The 22,753-nt window shown below is 35.1% G+C and overlaps 3 protein-coding genes across 3 annotated transcripts; 1 reads left to right on the plus strand and 2 right to left on the minus strand.

Moving 5' to 3' along the window:
• Positions 1 to 6,906: 6,906 nt before the first annotated feature.
• On the plus strand, positions 6,907 to 9,830 carry LOC145569070 (nudix hydrolase 14, chloroplastic-like). Its single transcript, XM_081628441.1, has 7 exons — positions 6,907 to 7,103; positions 7,212 to 7,317; positions 8,111 to 8,188; positions 8,347 to 8,439; positions 8,605 to 8,697; positions 9,040 to 9,138; positions 9,394 to 9,830. Exons 1-7 carry the CDS (start codon positions 7,003 to 7,005, stop codon positions 9,622 to 9,624), a joined length of 801 nt encoding a protein of 266 aa, XP_081484567.1. The 5' UTR covers positions 6,907 to 7,002; the 3' UTR covers positions 9,625 to 9,830.
• A 546-nt stretch (positions 9,831 to 10,376) lies between these two features.
• LOC145569071 (uncharacterized) lies at positions 10,377 to 17,354 on the minus strand. Its single transcript, XM_081628442.1, has 16 exons — positions 17,084 to 17,354; positions 16,941 to 16,985; positions 16,768 to 16,808; positions 16,053 to 16,134; positions 15,904 to 15,948; positions 14,839 to 14,895; positions 14,215 to 14,274; positions 14,007 to 14,134; positions 13,450 to 13,711; positions 13,301 to 13,367; positions 12,944 to 13,014; positions 12,751 to 12,840; positions 11,595 to 11,703; positions 11,408 to 11,499; positions 11,169 to 11,274; positions 10,377 to 10,671 (listed from the first exon to the last, which is right to left on the minus strand). The coding sequence occupies exons 1-16, from the start codon at positions 17,198 to 17,200 to the stop codon at positions 10,577 to 10,579; spliced, it is 1,467 nt and encodes a 488-aa protein (XP_081484568.1). The 5' UTR covers positions 17,201 to 17,354; the 3' UTR covers positions 10,377 to 10,576.
• Positions 17,355 to 18,117: 763 nt separating this feature from the next.
• Positions 18,118 to 22,398, minus strand: LOC145567683 (copper chaperone for superoxide dismutase, chloroplastic/cytosolic-like). The gene is made up of 6 exons (XM_081627031.1): positions 22,098 to 22,398; positions 21,986 to 22,012; positions 20,972 to 21,044; positions 20,739 to 20,873; positions 19,026 to 19,249; positions 18,118 to 18,646 (listed from the first exon to the last, which is right to left on the minus strand). The coding sequence occupies exons 1-6, from the start codon at positions 22,350 to 22,352 to the stop codon at positions 18,386 to 18,388; spliced, it is 975 nt and encodes a 324-aa protein (XP_081483157.1). The 5' UTR covers positions 22,353 to 22,398; the 3' UTR covers positions 18,118 to 18,385.
• Positions 22,399 to 22,753: the final 355 nt, after the last annotated feature.

The following is a 22,753-nucleotide window of genomic DNA, read 5'->3' on the forward strand; positions in this document are numbered from 1 at the left end:
ATTATTATTATTATTATTATTATTATTATTATTAGTATTAGTAGTAGTAGTAGTAGTAGTAGTAGTAGTAGTAGTAATTTTATTTTTTGAAACCTTATTATTATTATTATTATATTAATTAGTAATTATGTTAGGGTATTAATTGTTTTGTTATTTATATTATTAATATTGTTATTGTTGTTGGTGGTGTTTATGATTATTGTTGTTGCTATTATGATTGTTGTTATTATTAGTATTAGTTATTAATGTTAATAATATTATTAGTTGTAATATTGTTTTATAAATATTATTATTAATATTATAAAAAAGAACATAATGACATAAACCGTTGTTTTGTTTAATTTGTATAGGATATAGAATCTGAAGACGGCGGTGACGGTGTGAATTATAGTGGAAATTTCGTCACGGATACGTTTTTTCCAACGTTTGAGGATGCGGTTACATGGGCGGATGATGTTTCCATAAATCTGGGATTTATTTTGGTGAAATCGCCTTATAATAAAGCCAGAGATGGTCGGCCGTATCGATATTTGAGATGTGATCGGTCTCGGAGGAACAAGCCGAGAGATTTAGAGAACGCGATACGGAAAGACACAAAAACCAAAGTTAATGGTTGTCCTTTCTACATCAAGATATATTATGAAGTCAGCACTGATAGTTGGAAGATTCGTGCGAAAAATGATCACACCGGGACACATAACCACCCAATGATTGTGTATGAAGAGGGTCATCGTAAAGTGAGCGGATTGAGCCCGGGTGCAAAACAGGTTGTGCGTGACATGACAAAGTCCAAGGTTGCGCCCCGTAACATCATGGCAACTATTGCAGAGCAATTTCCTAATGATCATCCAAACATTAGGCACATTTACAACTGTCGGAATGACTTCAGGATGGAGATGTCCGAAGGAAGAGGAGTTGTTCAGCAATTTCTTCATTTGGCGAGAGAGAGTAAGTACATTTACTGGGTCATGTCCGATGATCTCGACGTCTTGCAACATGCATTTATGGTGCACCTGATCACGGTCAACATACTCCGCACATACCCACACGTCATAGGGATGAATTCTACTTACAAGACCAATCGATATGGCATGCCGTTCTTTGAGATAGTAGGCATGACACCGACAAACCAGAATTTTCTAGTTGGTTATGTTTTCATGCGCAACGAGTGCACGGCTAGCTATCGGTGGGTTTTGCAGAGATTAAGGGAATTGATTGGGTTTAATAAAGAGCCATCGGTATTTTTGTCAGACCGTGAACTTGGGCTATGTGCGGCTTTGAGAGAAGTGTTTCCAGGGACGTCGCATTTACTATGTCGATGGCACATTAACAAAGATGTGGAGGCTAGGGTGACGAAGATGTTCAAAAACAAGAAGATTGGTGCCAGTTTTAAAAATGGAAAATGGAAACGTATTATGGATGCATCAACTGAGGCGGAGTATGATCATGCTCTGGCTACCATGAAAGCAAGGTGGCCAAATTTTCCGGTAGTGATTGAGTACGTTGAGGGAACATGGATGTGTCATAAAACCAAATTTGTGACGTATGGGACAAACCAAATTCTTCACTTTGGTAACACCACCAACTGTAGAGTTGAGAGCCAACATTCAGCAGTGAAAACGTGGTTTGAATCATCCACAGGTTAGTTGTTTTACTATATTAGTTGTTGTCTTTATTTCGTAACTATAATTATAATAAATAATAGCAAAATGTTTTTACTAATTGGAATCAATGGCAGGTTCTTTGGATACCGTATGGGCCCGAGTCCATTGTCATATCGGTAATCGAATTATTGAAATTCATAATAGTTTGGAGGCATCAAGGTCTAAAATTGGGGAGATGTACAGACAATTGCCACTGTCACGTATAAATGGCAAAGTGTCTCAACATTGCTTGAAATTACTTCATGCGGAGACCAAAAGGATGCGGGATTTGAGTTACCAGGTTTATGAACGCTGTGGATGTGCTATGCGTGTGACTCATGGTGTACCGTGTGCCTGCCAGATACATGATTCGCTAGTTACACAGACAGGCTTGTATAGCAGCCAAATTCATTCTTTCTGGAAGACTTTGGTTATTGGTGATGGTGCTAACATGCCAGAATTTGTTAACGATTCGACCGAGGAGGCCGCACATTTTCGTTCCCTGGTTGATGAAGTCATGGAAAGTGATCCTGCTGTACGTCGAAATTTATCGCGCATCATTGAAGAGGAGCTGCAGCCGGATCACACACAACTTGAAGAACCACATGTGAACCTCAACGTTCGTGGTCGACGGAGGAACAATGACACCAGGCGTGATCGAAGTTATTTCGAGCATGTGAATCGTCAATACAGTCAACGTGGTGGTGACCAATAAACAGGTAATATTAAAAGTCTAGTGATGTTAAAAATTATATGTATTTCATCTTGTAGCTTTACTAATAATTAATCTTTGTAATTATGTGCAGAAGATCCGTGTGACATTAGTCAGTGCAGATATTTGAACCAGATTCTGGGCCCGATGTTGCCGTACATTACGTCTTGGAAGGATGTCATTGGTGATGGGGAATGTGGCTTTCGTTGTGTCGCCGACTTCTTCTTTGGTGATCAGGGACTATGGTTTGACGCTCGGGAAACAATAGCGAACGAGATCGCCGGTCATCCTGATTTGTACGAACGGATTTACGGGCTTGGACGACTATGGATGAACATAGAGCGTATTCGATGGGATGGTGGGGCTGTTGGGGAGCGACATTGGATGATAACTATTCAAGATTTATTTCCTATTGCTACGTGGTTCAACGCAAGGGTGATTTGTCTCGGGGTAGCTCGTGGAGGAAGGAATGATGCGTACGGTTACCACTCTTGTCTATAAACAGTGAACCTCCAAGCACTAACCACAAGTACGCAGTATACTGAGCACTAAACTGCATCTCAACCTCCAATGTCGACTCAAAAATCTTATCAGTCAACACCCCACTACCCTGCCAAATCGTCTTTGTGCCGCAAATCTCAGACAAATCATCCGGAGTCATATCCATGGTAATCAAGCATGCGTCTCGTAAGTAGTCCGTGCTAGGTGTAGTGGTGACCATCTTGCCATGTACACGTAGCCCAAGAATGTTGTACACATCGTGCAACATGATCGTGATCTCCCCAAATGGCATATGAAAAGTGTTTGTATCTGGCTGCCATCTCTCAACAAAAGCAGAAATCAACGGCCAATCAAGTTTTTTAAACATCAGCCCGGGCAAGTGAGACATCCAACTACCATCAATCAAGTGGAGGTTCTCCGCTGATTGACTACCTCGCCACGTAACCAAGTCAGAACACAGCTTTGACCTACTCAAACACCGTAAAACACCTCGCTCCTGCTCGATCCATATATATCGTGCCACGTGACCACCAAAACTAGGGATAACAGTCCCATCCTCAGGACCACCCGGCATCGGCTCCTTCACTAACCATGCCTCTGCAGAGCTGGTAGTAGGCTGACTCGATCCACTACCAACAAATCTCCCATACTGACCCCTATATACCATATGATAATCCTGAGGGGGGCTCGATTCTTCATCCCGGTCACCAGCATGACTAGCCGAGACTTCCTCCTCGTCAGATGTAGGTACTCCACCTGGCGAATACATAGGCCGACTACTTCCTGACTGTTGGTCTCCCGACCAACCACTAGTAGACCCGTATTGCTGCTCGGGCTGAAACGGTGCTGAACGAGATGATTGTCTCCTAACAGACGCATTCAAACGTCGTGATATTGCATGTCGAGCACCAGAACCCTCGATCTACATAAAATAAGTATAAAATCCAATTTCAGTAATAATTACAAAAAATACTACTTGTTTAAAGTTGGACTACAAAAAATACTATTCAAACTAATTAATTTCATACCAACACACCAACAACACCAACAACAACAACAACAATAATAATACTAATAATAATAATAAAAATCATACTCAACAAAATAATCATACCAACCACAAATTTTAAAATATAATCATAATCATAATAATCACAATAGCAAAAACAATAATCATAATCACAAAAATAAACTAACAATAACATACTACTACTAATAATAATAAGAATAATAAGGTTTCAACAAAAAAAAAATAATAAATAACTAAAAAAAAAATAAGAATAATAATAAGAATAAGAATAATAATTTTAATAATCATAATAACAACAATAAGAATAATAATAATCATAATCACAAAAATAAACTAACATTTACATACTACTACTAATAATAATAAGAATAATATGGTTTCAACAAAAAAATATATATATAAAAAAAAGGGAAAGAAAGAATAATAATAATATAAATAATCATAATAACAAAAATAAGAATAATAATAATATAAATAATCATAATAACAAAAATAAGAATAATAATACAAATAATCATAATAAAAATCATAAAAATAACAATAATAATAATACTATTACTAAATATAACAATAACATTACAAATAATGTACTACTAACATAATAATCACAATAACAACAATCATAATCACAACAACAATAATCATAATCACAAAAATCATGCTAACAATAACATATTACTACTACTACTACTACTACTAATAATAATAATAATAACAATAATCATAATAAAAATCATAAAAATAACAATAATCATAATAATAATAACATTTATTCACGAAAAAAAACAAAAAAAAAGGAAAAAGGGACTTTCGCCCAGAAATTCCGGAAGTCTCTCGGAGGATCCGCCTGAAATTTTCGGATCCTCCAAGGAATTTCCGGAATTTTCAAGCGGATATGGACTTCCGCCCAGAAATTCCTTGGAGGATCCGGAAATTTCAGGCGGATCCTCCAACGGACTTCCGGAATTTCTGGGCGGAAGTCCCTTTTTCCGTTTTTGTTTTTTAAAAAAAAAAATTTACCTGCTCGCCGCCGCCGCCACCTAATCCACGACCACCGTAAGTCACCCTAATTCGCCTCGGATCAACCATCCCTTTGTCTTGTTCTTCAAGTGGTGGTTGTTGGTGATGTTTTTTTTTTTTTTTTTTTTTTTTTTTTTTTTTTTTTTTTTAAGGAGTTAAATTTCAGATTTTTTAAAAAAAATTTCAGATTTTTATAAAATTTTCAGATTTCAATTTTTAGAGAGAGAAAATGAGAGTGAATGAGGTTAGAGAGTGAAATATGTGACTCGTTGAGTAGAAACTCCGTAATTATATGCTAGGGGTACAAAAGGAAATTTCTTATAAAAAAGGGAGCGTTACTATGTAATTTGCGAGCGACGTTTAACAACACCCATCAATCAATTACATTATATTAAAGGCGAAACTTAAATAACACTTGGTAAAATATTATAAAAAGTTTTCCCTCTAAAACCACTTACTAAAAAATACTTATTGTAATTAAATTATGACTTTTAGTTTGTATAAAATCTAAAATAAATGTTCTTAAATATCAAATTGCCCATTATAACTATTATATGTTTAATTAATTTCTTTCGCAATATTTCATATTTTTTACTACTAAGTCTATTTATAATATATATATCCATTATATTTGGTAAAATTTATTGTCATTAGAATTATTTAACAACTGTGCATTGCACAGGGTTTAATCTAGTATAGAGATAAAGAAGGATATAGTAAGAAAGATTGAGTAACAAAGTTGAGAAAATAGTCGAAATACAGGTTGATCTTTTTTATTAATGAAGGGCCTGTTCTAATTGACTGAACTGAAATGAACTGAATATTTTATGAGAGAAAAAAATTAAGAACTGAACTGAAAATAATCTGAAGAGAACAAACCCGAAGTTTGTTAATCTAGAAGTTTGTTAATCTAATGGTAGAATTGTAAATGAAAGCAACAGATGTCCGTAGACAACTCATTTTATTTCGATGAAAACATACTCCCTCTTCCTCTCTATTAAAACCCAGCCCCCTCCACCACCTTCCTTCATCTTCCCGTCGGTGAAGCATGATTATCTCCAAAGTTTTTGTGACTTTGTGGTAGTTTTTTTAAAACAAAATTTTAAATGGTAGTTTGTTCTCAAAAGTGGTCTTTTAAATGGTAGTTGTTGGTAAAATTTTCTTTTTTATTTAAGTCAATTGATTTGCCTAAAACTATGACGATCAAAGTATAACACTAATTAAAACACGGAGGGATTATTACAAATTCATACTCCCTCTGTTTTTTTTTTATTTTTTTTTATTTTATTTGCATCACTTTCCTTTTTGGGGTGTTTTTTTTTTTTTAAATGCATCACTTCTATATTTGGTAACTTTATACAATATTTTATCATTTCTCTCTCTTACTTTAAACCCTACTCAATTTATTTTATCATTTCTCCTTCTAACATGCTCCCCACTAAAATCTAATATATATATACAAAGGGGAGTTTTTCCCGATGTTCTGGATTTAATGTTTTTAGCGCGCTATGTAAGATTATAAATTTTAGTTGTAGCCAATTAAATAAGAGATTATTAATTTATTTTAGAATTAATTAATTCAAATGCCACGCAGCAAAATTGGCAAATGATATTTTTAAGTTTAAATTAATTAAATATAAAATATTATCTTTTGATATTAGGAATTTTATCTAAATATGTAACAAATTTTAGCACATAAATACAAAAAAAATAAAAAAAAATAATAAAAAAAATTAAAAATTCAAACAAACCGTGCATAGCACGAGCATGATCTAATAATAAAAATATCTATCCTCTCTCACATATTTTCTCTTTTATGGTCATCATCTTACATTTACTGAATAATTTATTCCCTCACTCACAATATTATATTACTCTTTTCAAACTTTGTGCAATCCAAAAAAAAAAAAAAAAACAAAAAAAAACCGGAAGTAATATAAAATTGTATCCTCCAAAGTTCAAATTTCCAATTTAACATCCCAATGGCTTTAAGAGTGACGCAATTGCATTCTACCACCTCCTTTCTCCTTCCACTCTCTTCTAAAAAACTCCACTTTAATCGCTTCAGAAGACCCTTTTGCATCCCTTCCTCTTCAATGTCAACCGAGTCATCAACCTCACTCACTCACACCATCACTCTACCGGGTCAACCCGTCGAAATCGTAGCTGCACCCGGAATCACCCCTTCTGAGTTCAGGTGAGTTTCCCATCAATCAATTATTATTATAGTGTAAAATGTTGATTTTTACAGGAAAATTTTGAATTTTGTACTTGCTAATTGATTGATGAATGTGGGTATTTACAGGAATGCGATTGATTCGTCTTTGTTTCAACAATGGCTGAAAAACTTGCAGGCTGAAAATGGGGCTTTGAATAATGGGGTTATGTCTTTGAACAAAGTTCTTATTCAGGTAGCAATAGTTTCCCAACTTCATTTTTTGATAATTATTGGTAATTGTTTGGACTTTAAGTTTTTTCAATTGTTTGAATCACACACATATCAAAAATATATACTTCTCTTTAACTTGATTGCTCATATGGTACACCTGCTCCATCCATCCTGAATTAATTGTGAGTGTGTGTGTGTCACACCTTCAGTTTGACATATTAATTACTTACTCCTATAGCTGGCAATCTCTGACACGATACGATAACACGACCGACACACGACCGAAACCAACACGACACGAACACGAAGTTACTTAGAGAAAACACGAAGTCGACACGACACGACACGAAATCAACCCGAACATGACCTGTTTAGATAAAGTGGTTAAATTATGCAATTATCTTACATTTTACATAGTTTTTGATAAATTTTATGAATAACACGAAATTGACACGAGACCAAACACGAACACGACACGACTTCTCATGATTAATCTTACAAAAATATAGCAACTTCTTCAGACATTTAACTATTTAAGTAATTCAGGAAGGTCTGTAAAGATCATGCTTAGATTTCTCATGTCACTGTCTCTATGAATCAGTGAGTGAGAGGGGTTTAGGGGAATAAAACTGTTACAATAATTATATTAGTAGGATTATGTAAAATTAGATCATAGGTTATGAAGGGTTGTTACTGTAAGAGAATTATTTTTCATAAAGAAAGGAGCATTTCTTGTTCCTTCTCTTCCTCTCCCTTATGGACGTGCGATGTTAGTTAGAACTGTGTACTGATAGAGTTAATTGGCATGGTATCAGGGAGTGGATTATTTTGGAAAGCGCGTTGGGTTTCTCAAGTTCAAAGCAGATGTTATTGACAAGGAAATGGGAAAAAAGGTATCAATTCTGATCGATTGGGGATTCCTAAAAATCTGTTTTTGTAAGTGCAAAGCTCAAACTGCCCCAAACATTGTATCAGATGTTAAACTACCAATTGCCATTATAGCTTTGGGAAATCTTCAAAATGTGTGTACTTACATACTGAATTGGTTTAGGTTCCTGGCATTGTGTTTGCACGAGGACCAGCTGTAGCCATCCTCATCCTTTTGGAGTCTGAGGGAGAGACTTATGCTGTTCTGACGGAACAGGTATTCCCCTTTTTTGTGTTAAGTAATACTGGCACTGCAAGATGAGATATATTATCTGGGTGAAAGAAGCCATGCTTAAGTCTATCACCTACCAATTGATGTTGAGCATTATTGCTATATATGCTGCTCCAATCTCAACTCTAATTGATATTTTGTCTGTGCAAGGTTAGGGTCCCTACAGGGCGATTTGTTCTGGAATTGCCGGCTGGAATGTTGGATGATGACAAGGGTGACTTTGTGGGTACTGCAGTTCGTGAGGTCTCTCTTTTGCCTCCTATATCCTTGTCTTTTATATGCACTTTGTAGCATAAAAGTAATAGTTCTCTTCTCAATATTCACCATATAGAACTGCTATCATTTTATCTTGCTGCACATACGACCTATGTGTTTATTCCTTCTATTGTTGTGAATTGGTCATCTTCAATTGGAATTTTTGGTTAGAAACATCGCATGCTTGATTGTGATCCTGTATATTGACTAAATTAGATTAATTAGTGATATTCATGTTTCTCAATTCTCTTGTTTTATGTATTTATTCTAATGTGGGATTAAAGTTGACTCCTAGAAATGGTTTGCTCAAAATATAAATCTGTGTGACAGGTTGAAGAAGAAACTGGTATAAACTTGAATAAAGAGGATATGGTTGAGCTTACAGCCTTCTTGGATCCATCAACTGGAGGCAAAGTTTTCCCCTCACCGGTTAGTTGGTCCTTAATCCTGTATAACGGTTAAATTTGCAAATTAGTGTTATGAAAGCAGATATGCATAGCTTGAATGTCACATATAATCTATTTTGTCGACTTGATTTCTTACATGACAGTAGTTTATGACAAGTTTTAAAGATAACTGAATGATCATGTTCATTTATGACCAAATATGAATTGTTAGCTATCATTACTTTCTGCTTGTATATAGCATTGCTCTATAATTTCATTGTTTTATTTTTCATGTTAGGGAGGTTGTGATGAGAAACTCAATGTCTTTCTGTGCCGAAGACAAGTGGGTAAAGAGATTATTCAGCAGCTGCAGGGTAAGAAAACTGGTCTTCAAGATCACGGTGAGATTATAAAAGTGCATGTAGTCCCATATGCTCAACTTTGGCGCTTAACAGCTGATGCCAAAGTTCTCATGGCAATTGCTCTTTATGAAATGGCCAGAAGAGATGGGCTGTTGTCAAACTCTTAACTAACGACAGGAAAATTTTTACCATTGGTGCCAAGAGTATTCCATGGAGACTTCTACCTTAGTTGCTTCTCTGTCAATATGTGTGAACTTAAGACTCAAAATACACTCTTAAGAAACTATCAAGGAGTTTTGAAACCTATGCCTTATGATGTAAACTTCTGAAATGCTGCTAGTATCTGCTCTGAAATCTGTCTCATTATCCCAATCTCGAGATGATGTCCTTATGTAACGATAGTTTTTTTAAAAATGGTCTATGCAACAAATAGTCTTTCATTATTCAAATATCACGAATTTTTTTTCTGAATTTCAAATAATCCAATATACACATGACCAGTTCTTACAAATGAACAAGCAGAAACAAGAGCAATGGGATTGTGTACTGTCCAACTTTACATAGATTTTTGCCTGATTAGTATTTAGGAATCAATTTTTGGTTTCTAGTTTTCTACCATTTTATTCATTTTCAAACTTTAAAGTATCACAAGGGGCATTAAAAATCTTATGATTTTTGGAATGATCAAATTAGTATAGAACCCAAATTCAGCTTGTAAAACAATCATTGTATTTGTTTAAAAAAAAAATAAAAAATCACCATTGTATGAAGACCATTTCAAGTGTGAAAGCAGGAGTATGATGCAACAAGCTATCTGAAAATAGATTAGAAAGAAACAATTCCTTCACACCTTTGCAAAAAAAAAAGAAAAAAAAAAGAAAAAGTTTCTTTACTTTGCTGTATCACTTTGATAATGATCAAAATGAAAAAATTGTATTACATTGATAAAATATAATGTTACATGACCTAGTAATATGAAAATTGCAGTAGAACATCAGATATAGATTACCAAAAAGAAACAAGAAAAGAAAAACTAAATTACAAAACAAACAAAAATATATCCCTTCTGAGCAGGGATTTTTGACACAGGTTTAAGTTGCATCTTTCATTATACTGGTATTAGTTTGTGTCATAAGCAGCATCTGCTGAAGAAGTATCCATATCATTGAGTCCAAATTCCTCATTCTGCTCCACAGTTCTTTCATAATCCTCAACTGCAAGAACAAATCAAAATTTAAGATACAGAGAGCATATAAGTATCCAAATGCTTTCCTTTTGCTCAATGGAAACACAAGCCACCCAGCTAAACACAAGCAACCCAAATATAGCTGTCACATTGTTCCAATCATTGTCTTTGGTCATTAGGATAAGACATGATTTTTACACAAAAACCCCTCATCACAGCCGTTTCAAGTCTATTTTCACATCACTTGAAAAAAAAGTAGTCACATATAAGGAGATATAATCATAAAACAACTAGTTTTTAGGAAAAATGGAAACTTATTCTAGACATCTTAAGACAATACTGCATTTTTTTTCACAATTTATGCCAGTTTTATTTCTACACTGTTAACACACCCCACTTATCATCGATTATACTTTGTCTCTACTAGATTGTATCATACATGATACTCAAAGTTTATTGAAATTGCATCCAAAAGCATCATTATAACACTTTAACAAGAAAAGTAGCAGAATTTACTGAACTCACTTTTCAGCTGATCATCATTCTCAAAATCATCAGTAGCAGGTGCAACAAAGGAGTTGGCCAGAGCGTCATCAATGATTAAAGTCCAGGGTTCTTTCAGGCTCAAGAGCTGCACAAGGTCAAAACGTTCAATATATTTAGTATTGCACAAAGACCTAACGTCACTATGATAATAAGGAAACAATCATAACTTCAGGTTTGTTTAAAGTACTCATACATCATAAATTATACACCCCTTGTACCTTATTCAGTCTTGCGTTGAAATCTATCCATTTCTCTTTTCTACCCTCCTCAAGACTGTCCCCAAAGGTAAATCCATGCACTCTCTCCAAACCTGTAAAAACATGATTCAATATGTTAAAATTTAAGAGTGAAACACATGCACACTAAACCAAGTGACCATCAATAAAGCAAGAGAATAATACTCACTTTCACAAATTTTGGTCACCAAACCTTCAACAGTTGTGACCATGCCTCCCATAGTGCCACAACCAAGCTCCAGATCAACTTCTGGTATCTTAACACTGGCACTATCCGACTGTTGACAGGTCAATGAGAGGACAAAAGTTGTTAGAATGCTCATGAAACAAGTGACATATTTTTAGACAAGACAAGAATTGATAAGGATTGAAAAGTTGAGTTGATAAGAATTGTTGATTCAGGCCACAACTCTGATGGTAAGCAAGGGGGAAAGGTAGCTGAAAGATTACAGCCATGATCATTGCTCAAGGCATATACATGATAATCAAATAATCAAAAATCCATCTATCACTAAGGGAGATATGAATTGCACATATATAGATATCATCAGCACTCCACTTAAGTTACAGTATGGTGAATACAAGTCGAGGGAAAGGACAACAACAAAAAATTGTAACTAGGGAAGGAAACCCACCGCAGGCAAAGTGGTCAAGAAAGGTGGAATTCCATCGCATAAAATAAGACAAAGGCTATTTGACTTCTGCTTTTTTCCAAATTTAATACTCCATATATATACCTTCACCATCTCTTACCTCACAATTGTTTACAAAAGGTCAAACAGGAAAGTCATTGTGTGATGAGGGGAGTAATGTATTATGTAGATTAAATTGCCTGTTAGATTCAGAGATCAAAGTCTTGAGCATGGTTTTAACTTTTAAATCTCAGATACAGTCGCGATCGCGTAACCACTTTTCCAGGCAATTTGAGTGGAATGTGGCTGTAGCGGCCTAAAATATTGGTCTTGGTATGCTTGAATTCCTTTAAAATGCAGTCGCAATGCGTCCAAGATTTAATACCATGGTCCTGAGTTCCTCAATTACATTAGACTCAAAACAGAAAAAAATTGCTAGCCTCGTAATTGAGATAGATTTTCCAGTACTCTTATTCACTACATTTCTAACTATAGACAGCAAAATACCTACAGTTTGAGCTTGCACAAAAAAGCATATCTTCAATTTCTACTTGAGATTATAAACTTATACCAAAGGCAGAGTCAGAGGTTGCTAAGTCCTCATAAGACTACTTTTTGTGCACCTTAACAACCAAATTCCATACATGCAATCAGCAAAAAAAAGTGAGCATCATGTCAACAAGAAAAAAAGACCTTAATCACATCACGATTCAGATCTTTGAGATTCTTGACAGAAACTGTGATCCGCCTAGCTTTATCAGAAATGCTACCTCCAGGCTTTAACTGCAACAAACAATTATATTAGGGCTTCGGTTAAAGCCTAGGTTGAAAAGTTACCGACAATTAGAATATAAGTAATTTTATGGAGATACAAGTTTAGACAAACCTCAGAATTACGGTAACCACAAGCATCACAGGTTGATGCCATAACAATTACTTCTTTGAAGTATGGAATATCTGTCTTTCGTAAAGGTTACCAACTTAACAAGGGAAGAAGACACTTCAATTCTGTAACAGTTGATTAGTAAAACTGGTAGCTATTCCTGTTTATGCTTCCATGTAAGAGCATTCATTTTATATCCATTAGGATATGTCATACTTTTTAACATCACTCTTCAAATGCCAAAAAAAAAAAAAAAAAAAGAAAAAAAAAGAGCTCTTACACAGAAAGGAAGAAAACAATAAATTGTTCTGGCTCATAAACACATAAAATATACTTTGTACGTTTTAGGAAGAAGGATACTGGTAACAAACATTTTAGTCTCGCATTTTGTTGCACAAGCTCCACATGTTGATGGGAAAGTCATCACCTGTCGCATAAGATAAGACTTAGAGCACAGATTCAGATTTACTTTTCTCTCTCTTTATCTGCTTTTTAGGGGAAGAGGATACCTCTTCTGGTGCAGTATAACGGCAAATCGCATCAGCTATTTCAGCTGTATTATCCTGTGCTATAGCTCGGCGACCAGCCCTAGCTCCAACTGCCCCATGTGGTTCCCTAGCAACCTGATCAGTAGTATGGTTTGCTGTTCCTGCCACTGCTTCCTCAGGTTCTGCTTGAGAAGAGGCAGCAATATAGCCAAGTGCAGCTTGCTGCTCAGGAGTTCGGTCATAGAAGTGGAGAGACATCGCTGGATCCGGAGATGGAGCATGCCTGTATTAGATTAGCTAATGTCAACTAGGTTAAAGTGTTAAATAAGATGACATTCAAAGAAAGTGCCTACCAACAGAAGATAAATTGGCAAACTATAAACCGAAGAGATTTAAATTAGGGGGAAAAAATGGAGGGGGAACAAATTTGATGATAAAGAGAGGAAAATGAAAATTCCAAAAGAAGAAAGACTATTTCTTCAGCATAGACAGCACAATTGCCTGTAAATTAAGCCAATTGAGAGGGAGAGAAGGGAAAGGCAAGAGGGGAGGGGATAAATCAAATTTAAGTCACTTACGGGTTCTCAATAAAACTATTTCCCGCAGGATCATCCAGAACAAAAGTAAAGGAAGAATTTGCAGTTGCACAAGCCCTCAACTTCAAAAGAAATTGGTCTATTGCTTCTGCGGTTGTAGGATCCTCTTTCTACAAAAACACAAGAATTCAGAAAAATCTTCACAAAATATATTTGTAATTATTAAATTACTGTGTAAAACTTAACACACCCTTCGTTCTTCTTGAAGAGCCTCCAGGTCACTTGCAGCTCGAGTCAAAATCCCTTCTACCTAAAACAGACAACTAAACATTGGTGTGCAGAAAAACTTGAGTGGTAATAAAAAAAGATATAGTGACAGCAGTTATAGAAACTTCAAAAGGAGAAACAAGAATTCCATCTCAAGTACTTTCTGCAATTGTTAAAACCTATGATGAGACTATAAATGTTTGAGTTTTCAGTAAAAACAAGCAGCCCACTATCACAATAAAATGAACAGGGAGCAAACATCCAGATTCTATATGACAAGACCAAAGAAACATATGAAAAAGGCCTATTCATAATTTTTCTAAAAAAAAAAAGCAGTAACTACCAAACTCAGATCTTATTGCAATGAAACATCAATCTAGCCTTTCATGAAAGATACAAACCAATAGAATGAATAATTCCTCATTTTATGTATTCCATTGCCCTTTTTAGAAAAAATGTGTTACATGGGCTACCTGAGAGTCCAAGACTCCACCGTTTTCTTTTCATTTTTTAATTTTGTGGCAAAAGCACATGTGAAGCAGTGGTGGCGTTGCACAAACAGATAATCTGTAGACCAGCAAATTACACAGAAGAGAGCATGACATACAGTTGATAAGCTCCCACGCTGAGACACTGGAGGGATCTCAAAATCTAGCTCAGGGATCTGCAAAAATCAATAGTTCCGTGTTAGGAAAGAGTGGACCTGTTCTTATGCTGTCAAGTGAAAGAGGCATGATTGCAAATCAATGTTAAACAGCAGGATTGATTTGGCACTCCACAAATAAGCTGGTCAAAATGTTGAACACAATCTTTGGTACAACTGTGCATGCATCTGACCAGACAACCAGGAATCTTATATAGCCTCTGCCATCTATTAAGTACACATCATATTTCACTTCATTAACATTTACAAAATGACCAAGAAATAAGCCACACGCCTACTTTTCAAAAAATAATGGTCCCACTCCCTATAGGTAGGCCTTAAAGGAAACTCCATTAGGAGGGGCTTTGATCAGATGATCACTAGCTTATGAAGCCCGTAAAGAAAAGAATTTCATTACAATCCTCACCAAAGGCAGATAGAGCTACTGTACAAAAGAATGATCCTAAAAGGAAATACTTGAGCGGTAATAAAAAGATATAAAGCTACTAGAATTCTTATTTGTGTTTGCTTATTACTATATATCTTTTCTAGCGCATAAATTAAGATCATTTAAATTATTTGGTTGTAAAATACACATTGAGACAAATCTAACAAGATCCCACATGATAGCTTTCTTTATTTTTTCCTAATACATTAGAGTAAAATTAAGGTCAAGGTTTAATTAGAACAGAAGATTGGATCAGACATGAAAAAACCTTAATATATTCAAACAAGAGCCCTGAATTTTAGTTGAAGAGAGCATAACATAGATATCAATAGCAATTGGTGATAGCCAACAGGATTGATAAATTTAATAAAAAATAAAACCCATAAAACAATTGCACTTAACATGGGGATAGCCACCTAGTCAAGTTAATTTATCAATGCAAACATCAAACAAAAGGCAAGGAAAATGTCCATAACAGCCTAAAAGGAAGGAAGCAAGCTAAAAGCAGTAAATACTTTGTTAATCTGCAACAAGGCTCAAGTGGCAGTTTGAAAGTTATGCAAACCTAAAATAGTAAGTACCTTTATAGTTGCAGATTCGGATTTGACGACTTGTCGATTAAGCATCTGCAATCAGTAACTGTGAGTCTAACAGATTAAACATATTAATATCAACAGAAATCCAAGAAAATGAAACTTTGAGAAGTAATAAACACAAGTTGAATATGGACCTTTGAGTCTCCGGCAGGAAACTTTAGAGTATAAGAACATCCTCGTGGCTGTAGCTCACCAGCAAATTGAACCTCATTATTCCTGCCAGTAAGAGAGCAAGATGACAAATTTTCTTATGTTTCTTTTAACAGCATCTTTCTACCAGAGAAATTATAAATTGAATGTTCTCCCAAATAATACAGAGTACTTAAACTTCTTCACAGATAACAATCTCTTCCAAAATCAATTGACAACTTATTACACTAATTCCACTTGAAAAGCCAATAAAAAATGCTAATGTCCATTCATCCCTTTACCCCAAACAATAGATAATTCACCCATACATCATACACTAATCAAGGACATTTATAGAAAAACAATAGATTCAAGCAATTTAGCCGAATTATAGAGCACTGGAAGCTACCTGATCACTCATACAACATAAGAGAAACATATCTCATACCAAGAAATATATGAGTATATCATCGTCGTTAAATTGACAATGTAACAATTTTCCAAATAATTTTGACATCAATGAACAACTCTTGTAATACACAATATGCACTGAACATAGACAGAGTACAAAATTTGTCATATTATAAAACAATATGCACAAACAATATCATATTTTACTGCATTCCATAGGATATGCAAGATAAAAAAGACATATTTTGATTGCTCTTAATCCTACTATTGCAAAGGCACTAAATAATCAAAGCTTACAATTGAAATTACCTCTCATTACAATGCGGGCACTCGAAAGCCGACAATAAAACCTGCAACGCAAAATTAATTCAACCTTAAATTCATAACATACTAAAGTGTACACAAGCCCAAAACTCAAAATTAGCAGAGGAAAAAAAAAACAAATGTTCAATAAAAATTAATACTTTAAAAAAAGACCAAACCTTTCTAAAATGAGGAATTTGAGTAAGCATTAACCTTGTAGTACCCTGTATCAAAAATAATGAATTAGTTAATTTCAATTGAAAAATCAAATAAAAATGCAGAAAAGTAGGTGAAATCAATGGAGAGAGAAAAGGGTAGATACGTTTTCGCGGCAACGCATACAAAGGCTTTCGATTTCGTAAATAGGAACGTCGTCATCGGCGTAAACAGCTTCGACGAATGATCGGACGTCGGGGGTTTGGTCTTTAGTGGCTTCCATTTTGGGATTATTGAGAAGTTAGAAGTTAATTGAATTGATAAATTAAAAGAGGGGTTTTTCTAGGGTTCTTGAGATTGCGAGAAGAAGGAAAGTGAGGTAGTGTAGGAAGTTCTGGAGTTGTAGTTCTAGAATTTGGCGGAACAAGTACAAAGGTCTTTCCTCTTCTGCTTCGTAAAAACGGCGCACTTCTAACCTCTTTTTAGTTCTGGATTTTTTCTTTTATGAATACGTCAATTTTTTCATTTATTTATTTTTTATTATTTTTTTTTATTATTTTTTTGTTTTCTAGTTAAATTGAAGTGAACTTAAGATAATTAAGCTAAACTGAAGTGAACTTAAGTTAAATTAAGCTAAAATAAAAATTAGTAAAAAGAATTAGACTTTAGAGTAAAAAAAAACAATGAATATAAAGAGCATTGTTATTTCACGACGATGTTTACTTATTAAGTATATTTTTTTTTTGAAAAGTATTATGTACCAGTATCAAACAATCTATTATAGTGTTGTTCTGTTTATATTTATTGTATGCATCTGTATATTGGTGAAGAGATTGCAAGTTCAGTCATGAAAACGTTTGTCAATGACTCATTGGTTGTGTTCTATTATGTGCTCAGTGATGCCAATGTCACGTAAATGTTGTATACTTGAGCAAGGACATAAGATATGTAACAATGACTTCGTTATAATGCACTCATGTACTTATGTCTAATGGTTTAATGTTAAACATAGCTTTAAACTTCATTACAGCTGTAAAAAAAAATTCAATAGTATAGATTTAAATGTTTCATGTTGGATATCTTATGATTCTATTCAAGTGTCAGGTGTCACAGACTCAGAGTAAATGTGCAGCTTTTTGAGCAGGGTGTTCACGCACATAAATGAATTTCCTAATAAACACGAGATAGTACATAGACAAATAGACACAATCAAATCTCTTTCAAGACATCCAAAAGAATTTGGAATTGACCATAGTATACAATGATTGTATTTTTTTTGGTATTTCCTCAATACATCTGATGTTCTTAGGTACAACTCCCTCATTAAAAAAGAGGATATAATTTTAACGAAAAGTGTAACTATATCAAGATGGAGGTAGTACAACAATCCATATGTGAGGACCTGTAATTGGTAAGTTGCTTAAAAAGGCCCATACATCTGTACGAGTTGTATGGTTTAATGATACGGTCAGACTTTGCTAGTGACAATATCAGGCTTTGCTTCCCAGATCGTGGTTCCATCGCATGTACAAAGCTTCTTATAGTTCTCACCTACCCCTGCACTTCTTGCAATCACTGCAGCTGCAAGGCCAGGATCAGACTTATCCTCGGATGCATACAAGACAATGGACCGTCCAATTAAATCAACAACCCTCAGCATCTTCTTGATTCCTGAATAATAAGCTTCACCTTTCTCATCGACTTCTAATGTTCCCAGGTCACCCAGTGGCTGGAGATAATAGCACACCCGTCATTTCACAAGATAAATAAAAAATCAGTTACAAACTCAACGTACACGTAATTTTTATATATTATGTTTCCATGGAACAGAGTTTTTACTATTATTTCCTTCCATAGTAGCCTCACTCTCATTTAGAAAGGCCACCTACACGGCTACACCTGACCCTCAGCAAACCTTGCTAATATTAGGATGTGTAAGGTACTACAGTTCATTATGTTGCATTTGAAGTTTTGAACCCAGCTTTAAAGAAGGTACTTCCCCTCAAAAACCGACATAATGCCCTCCCTTGTATGGTGGGTTGTATGCATGCAAGAATATGCACATCAATAACTTGTGTACATGCAAGAAAATGAATTGACCACAATACCTCACTTTTACTTCCTTGGATTGGTGGATTGTACACTTTCCCTGTGCTGACTGGACCTTTAGTCAGATCACCAAACTCATTTATAGACCAGCCATGTTTCCCAGGTGGCAACCCACTGATATTGGCCTCAATTCTGGCCAACTCCATGTGTGTCTGGGCAAAGCGAACCACACCGAAAATATCTGGACCTTTAAACTCAGCAACTGCCGCAGACACAAGGAAATCTGCTTTCAATGACGCAAGGTCAGCATCCCTATAAATAATGCAACAGTACAAAATTACATACAGTGACACTCAAGTAGTTGCAACTTTGCAGGCTATAAACATCTCACGTATTACCTGTAAATTCCCAGCCACCCACCCCCTCACCCCCTAAAACACACACACACACACACACACACACACACACAATGCCGTGCAATAATCTAATCACTGATTCTTGGTAAAAAGAAAAAAATAGGTAGTATGCCTTGCTACAGACTAAATGATCTTTTCCAATCAAGTTAGAGGGAATCTCATGGCCATTCATGTGCCGGAGCCAAACAAAGACAATAATCTAAGTCTAGAGAATTACAACCTTCATAAGATATTGATATCTGATACCTCCCTTGGGATGTTCCATGCTCTAAAAACATCCTCATTCCTATCATCTTCATTGACATCTGAAAAAATTGGAGAGCCTTAAAATTTTCCAGCTAGCCAATACATTGCATTCCACCTAAATTTTTTCTTCCTCACCATAAACTAAGAAATTACATGAAGATAAGTCAACCTATACATGCCAGGAGGCATTTACTACAACCAAGGGCAGCCATAAACATGATTAACTATAACTCATAGCACCAGCATAGTTGCAGGATATTAGAACCATTATGATCAAAGCCTATAGCTCAAGGGCTCCTCCCATTGGTTAAACCTACATCGAAGTCTAGAGTTGTAATTAAATTTCACAAAACATACCACAAAATAGCTTCCCTAATGAATTAATGAGTAATTGTAACTGATGGACCAACACAAGTCCCCTAATGAATGTAGGCAACCTCCAGTAAATCTACAAAAAAATAATTGTAAAAACAAAATAAAATCTAGCTGTTTCCCAAAAGCTTTAGGTTACAATCTAAACTGACCGAGACGCAAGCGGGAAGGTCATGATGGCAGGTGTTAAAATATACTACAAAAAGATTCAAAATTGAAGGATCACTCAAATGTTTTGGTTCAAGCTACTCTCATCTGTGCACTTCAAGAAATCACAACTACCAATAACTCCGCTCTAAAAAATACAATAAAGATTGCAGCCACAGTGACCAGACACTGAGTTTTCAGAGAATCCATGAACTTTGACCCATTACTTCACATTTACTAAGTTCAGTTGGCATGAAAACAAATTCATCCATGTGACTTTGAGAGAAAACAATCACCCTAACAAGCTTTACACAATACATGGTGCCCTGTATCACAATAGAGTCTAGCACATTGAAGACATGAAAAAATAATATAGTACAACAAACTAGTAAGGAAACCATGACAGAAAAACATATAAACCATGCAAAGCCAGTCATAATAATGAATTATTCAATTGACACAAAATAATGTAACTTCCCTTCAAACATCATTCAAATGGTACGGCACTTTATCGGACAAGAAATCACCCAATTACAAATTTTAAATTAAAAAAAAAAAAAGTGATGAACCAAAAAATTTCAAGTAACCAACCTTCAGGTACTCCTTGACCAATCAATCGTGCTTTACGGCCAGTTTGCTCCAAAGCATTTTCCATGGCTACCATGGGTGAAGAACCAAGAATCCTAACTACTTGATTGCTCAAGTCCACTTCAACACTCTTAACTCCTATTGAAGTAAAGAAAACAAAAATATACATAAAACAAATGAAAACAAGAATTCAGCACGTTATAGATGTGCTAGTGATTCAAGTCATTAGCAAATACCTTCTAGAGTCTCTAGTTTACTCTTGACAGCACTAACACAACCATCACACTTCATATCCACCATGAATTCTGTCTGTTCAAAAGCAAAGAAACTATCATCTTCTCAAGTAATAAAAAAGAAAAAAAAAAGTAGTTGTTGTAGTTCAAGCTGAAGCAACATTATGATAGTAAATGCAACAAATTGCATCAGGCAACGGACAAAATGGTATACAGGGAGGGTTTTCCTGTAAATGAACAAATATATCTTCTTCCATAGGCCATAAGGGTGTTGTTTCTGTTTCTGCAACTAGAACTACATTACTACAGTACCCAAAATCATAGAACATAGAACATTATCTAAAATCATTGACTTGGATTGCAAAGGGAAATCATTGTTAAAAGATAAAAAAATCCAGAAGAAAAACCTATCGTATAAATCAGAGATACCACTGCCACAGCCATCACCTGAATGGTAAAAAAATACTGCTATTAAAAGAACTCCAGACACTCCTAAACGGCAGCGATTCTGTGCTATTCCTTTCGTCATTGTCATATTCGTGACATGGACAAGAATAGGATGCATATATTCATAATAATGTAAATATAATGCACAAATTAACCCTAGGAATTCTAGTTTTCTGAATTGTGGACCGTTTCAGATAACTTTCTTGGCATTCACTATCATCCAGTTTCCCCTTTGATTCAATACCACATGTAATTAAAAAACTTGCATTTCTCCAATTCACAATTAAAAGAATTAGCATTTAAGCATACAAATTCAACTTCAAAATTCTCTCAGGTCTTAGAGCAGAAAATTTCGCCTTAGTTTGCATAAACGATTCCCAAATTAAATAATTAATCATTATACTTCGTATTAATTGAAGCATCATTCTAATTCTCCACTTCAATCAATTAAACACAATCTATCAATCTCCAAATCAAATCAACGCACCATCTTAATCAATTATATCATTCCCCAATTCAATCAGTAAAGAAATTACTCAATTCCATAATCAATTTAGAACAAAAACTGACCATTAAGTCCGGCAACTTCAAATCTTCCTGCAAAATCAATGACAATCAATCAGCATAACATCTACGACTTAGACATAGAAAGAGAATTAGAGAGAGAGAGAAAGAGACGAACATGAGAAGAAGACTTAGGATTCTCCATTAGAACAGCAGAAGGCGGAGAGCTGAAACTCTTGATAAGGCCGAATCTAGCACCAACCCCTGAAGTCGAAGGTGATTGAGGAGAGAGAAAGCGAAGGTCCAGAGACTTCGAGAAGGGAGAAGAAGATGAAGAAGACGAAGAGGAGAGAGAAGATGCGACGTAAGCTGCAGGCAGAGCTGTGGCCGCTATGGCGGTTGTTGTTGTGACTATTGACCTCAGAATCGTCATTTTTTTTCCCGTCTTTTTTAAGGTACTCAACTGTATTAATTGTGTCAATTTGTCAATTCGGAAATTATATTATGTCGTCTACTCTTCTTTAGGTCTATCGGGTTAAGCCGTTAAGGTACCAACGTACGCATACCATAAGAGTGTAGAAATGTCTCCGAAATGAACTGACCTAAATTCAAAAGAATTTGATTCACGTTTCAACTTTTATAAACAAAAATATAGTATGACATACCTTAAAAATAAATCCGACTTGATCTTCCGACTCAAAAATCCGAATTGACACCTCTTGTTCACGATAGTATGTTGAAGTGTACTATATAAATGTTTTATTCCTTCTTAATCAGGTTTTGATTTCAAGGGGAAGATAGTAAGAATGTTAGCACTTTTGAAACTTTACCAAA

The sequence above is a fragment of the Chenopodium album genome, chromosome 11 (genome assembly GCF_948465745.1).
Source record: "Chenopodium album chromosome 11, dcCheAlbu1.1, whole genome shotgun sequence".
NCBI classification, from domain to species: domain Eukaryota; kingdom Viridiplantae; phylum Streptophyta; class Magnoliopsida; order Caryophyllales; family Amaranthaceae; genus Chenopodium; species Chenopodium album.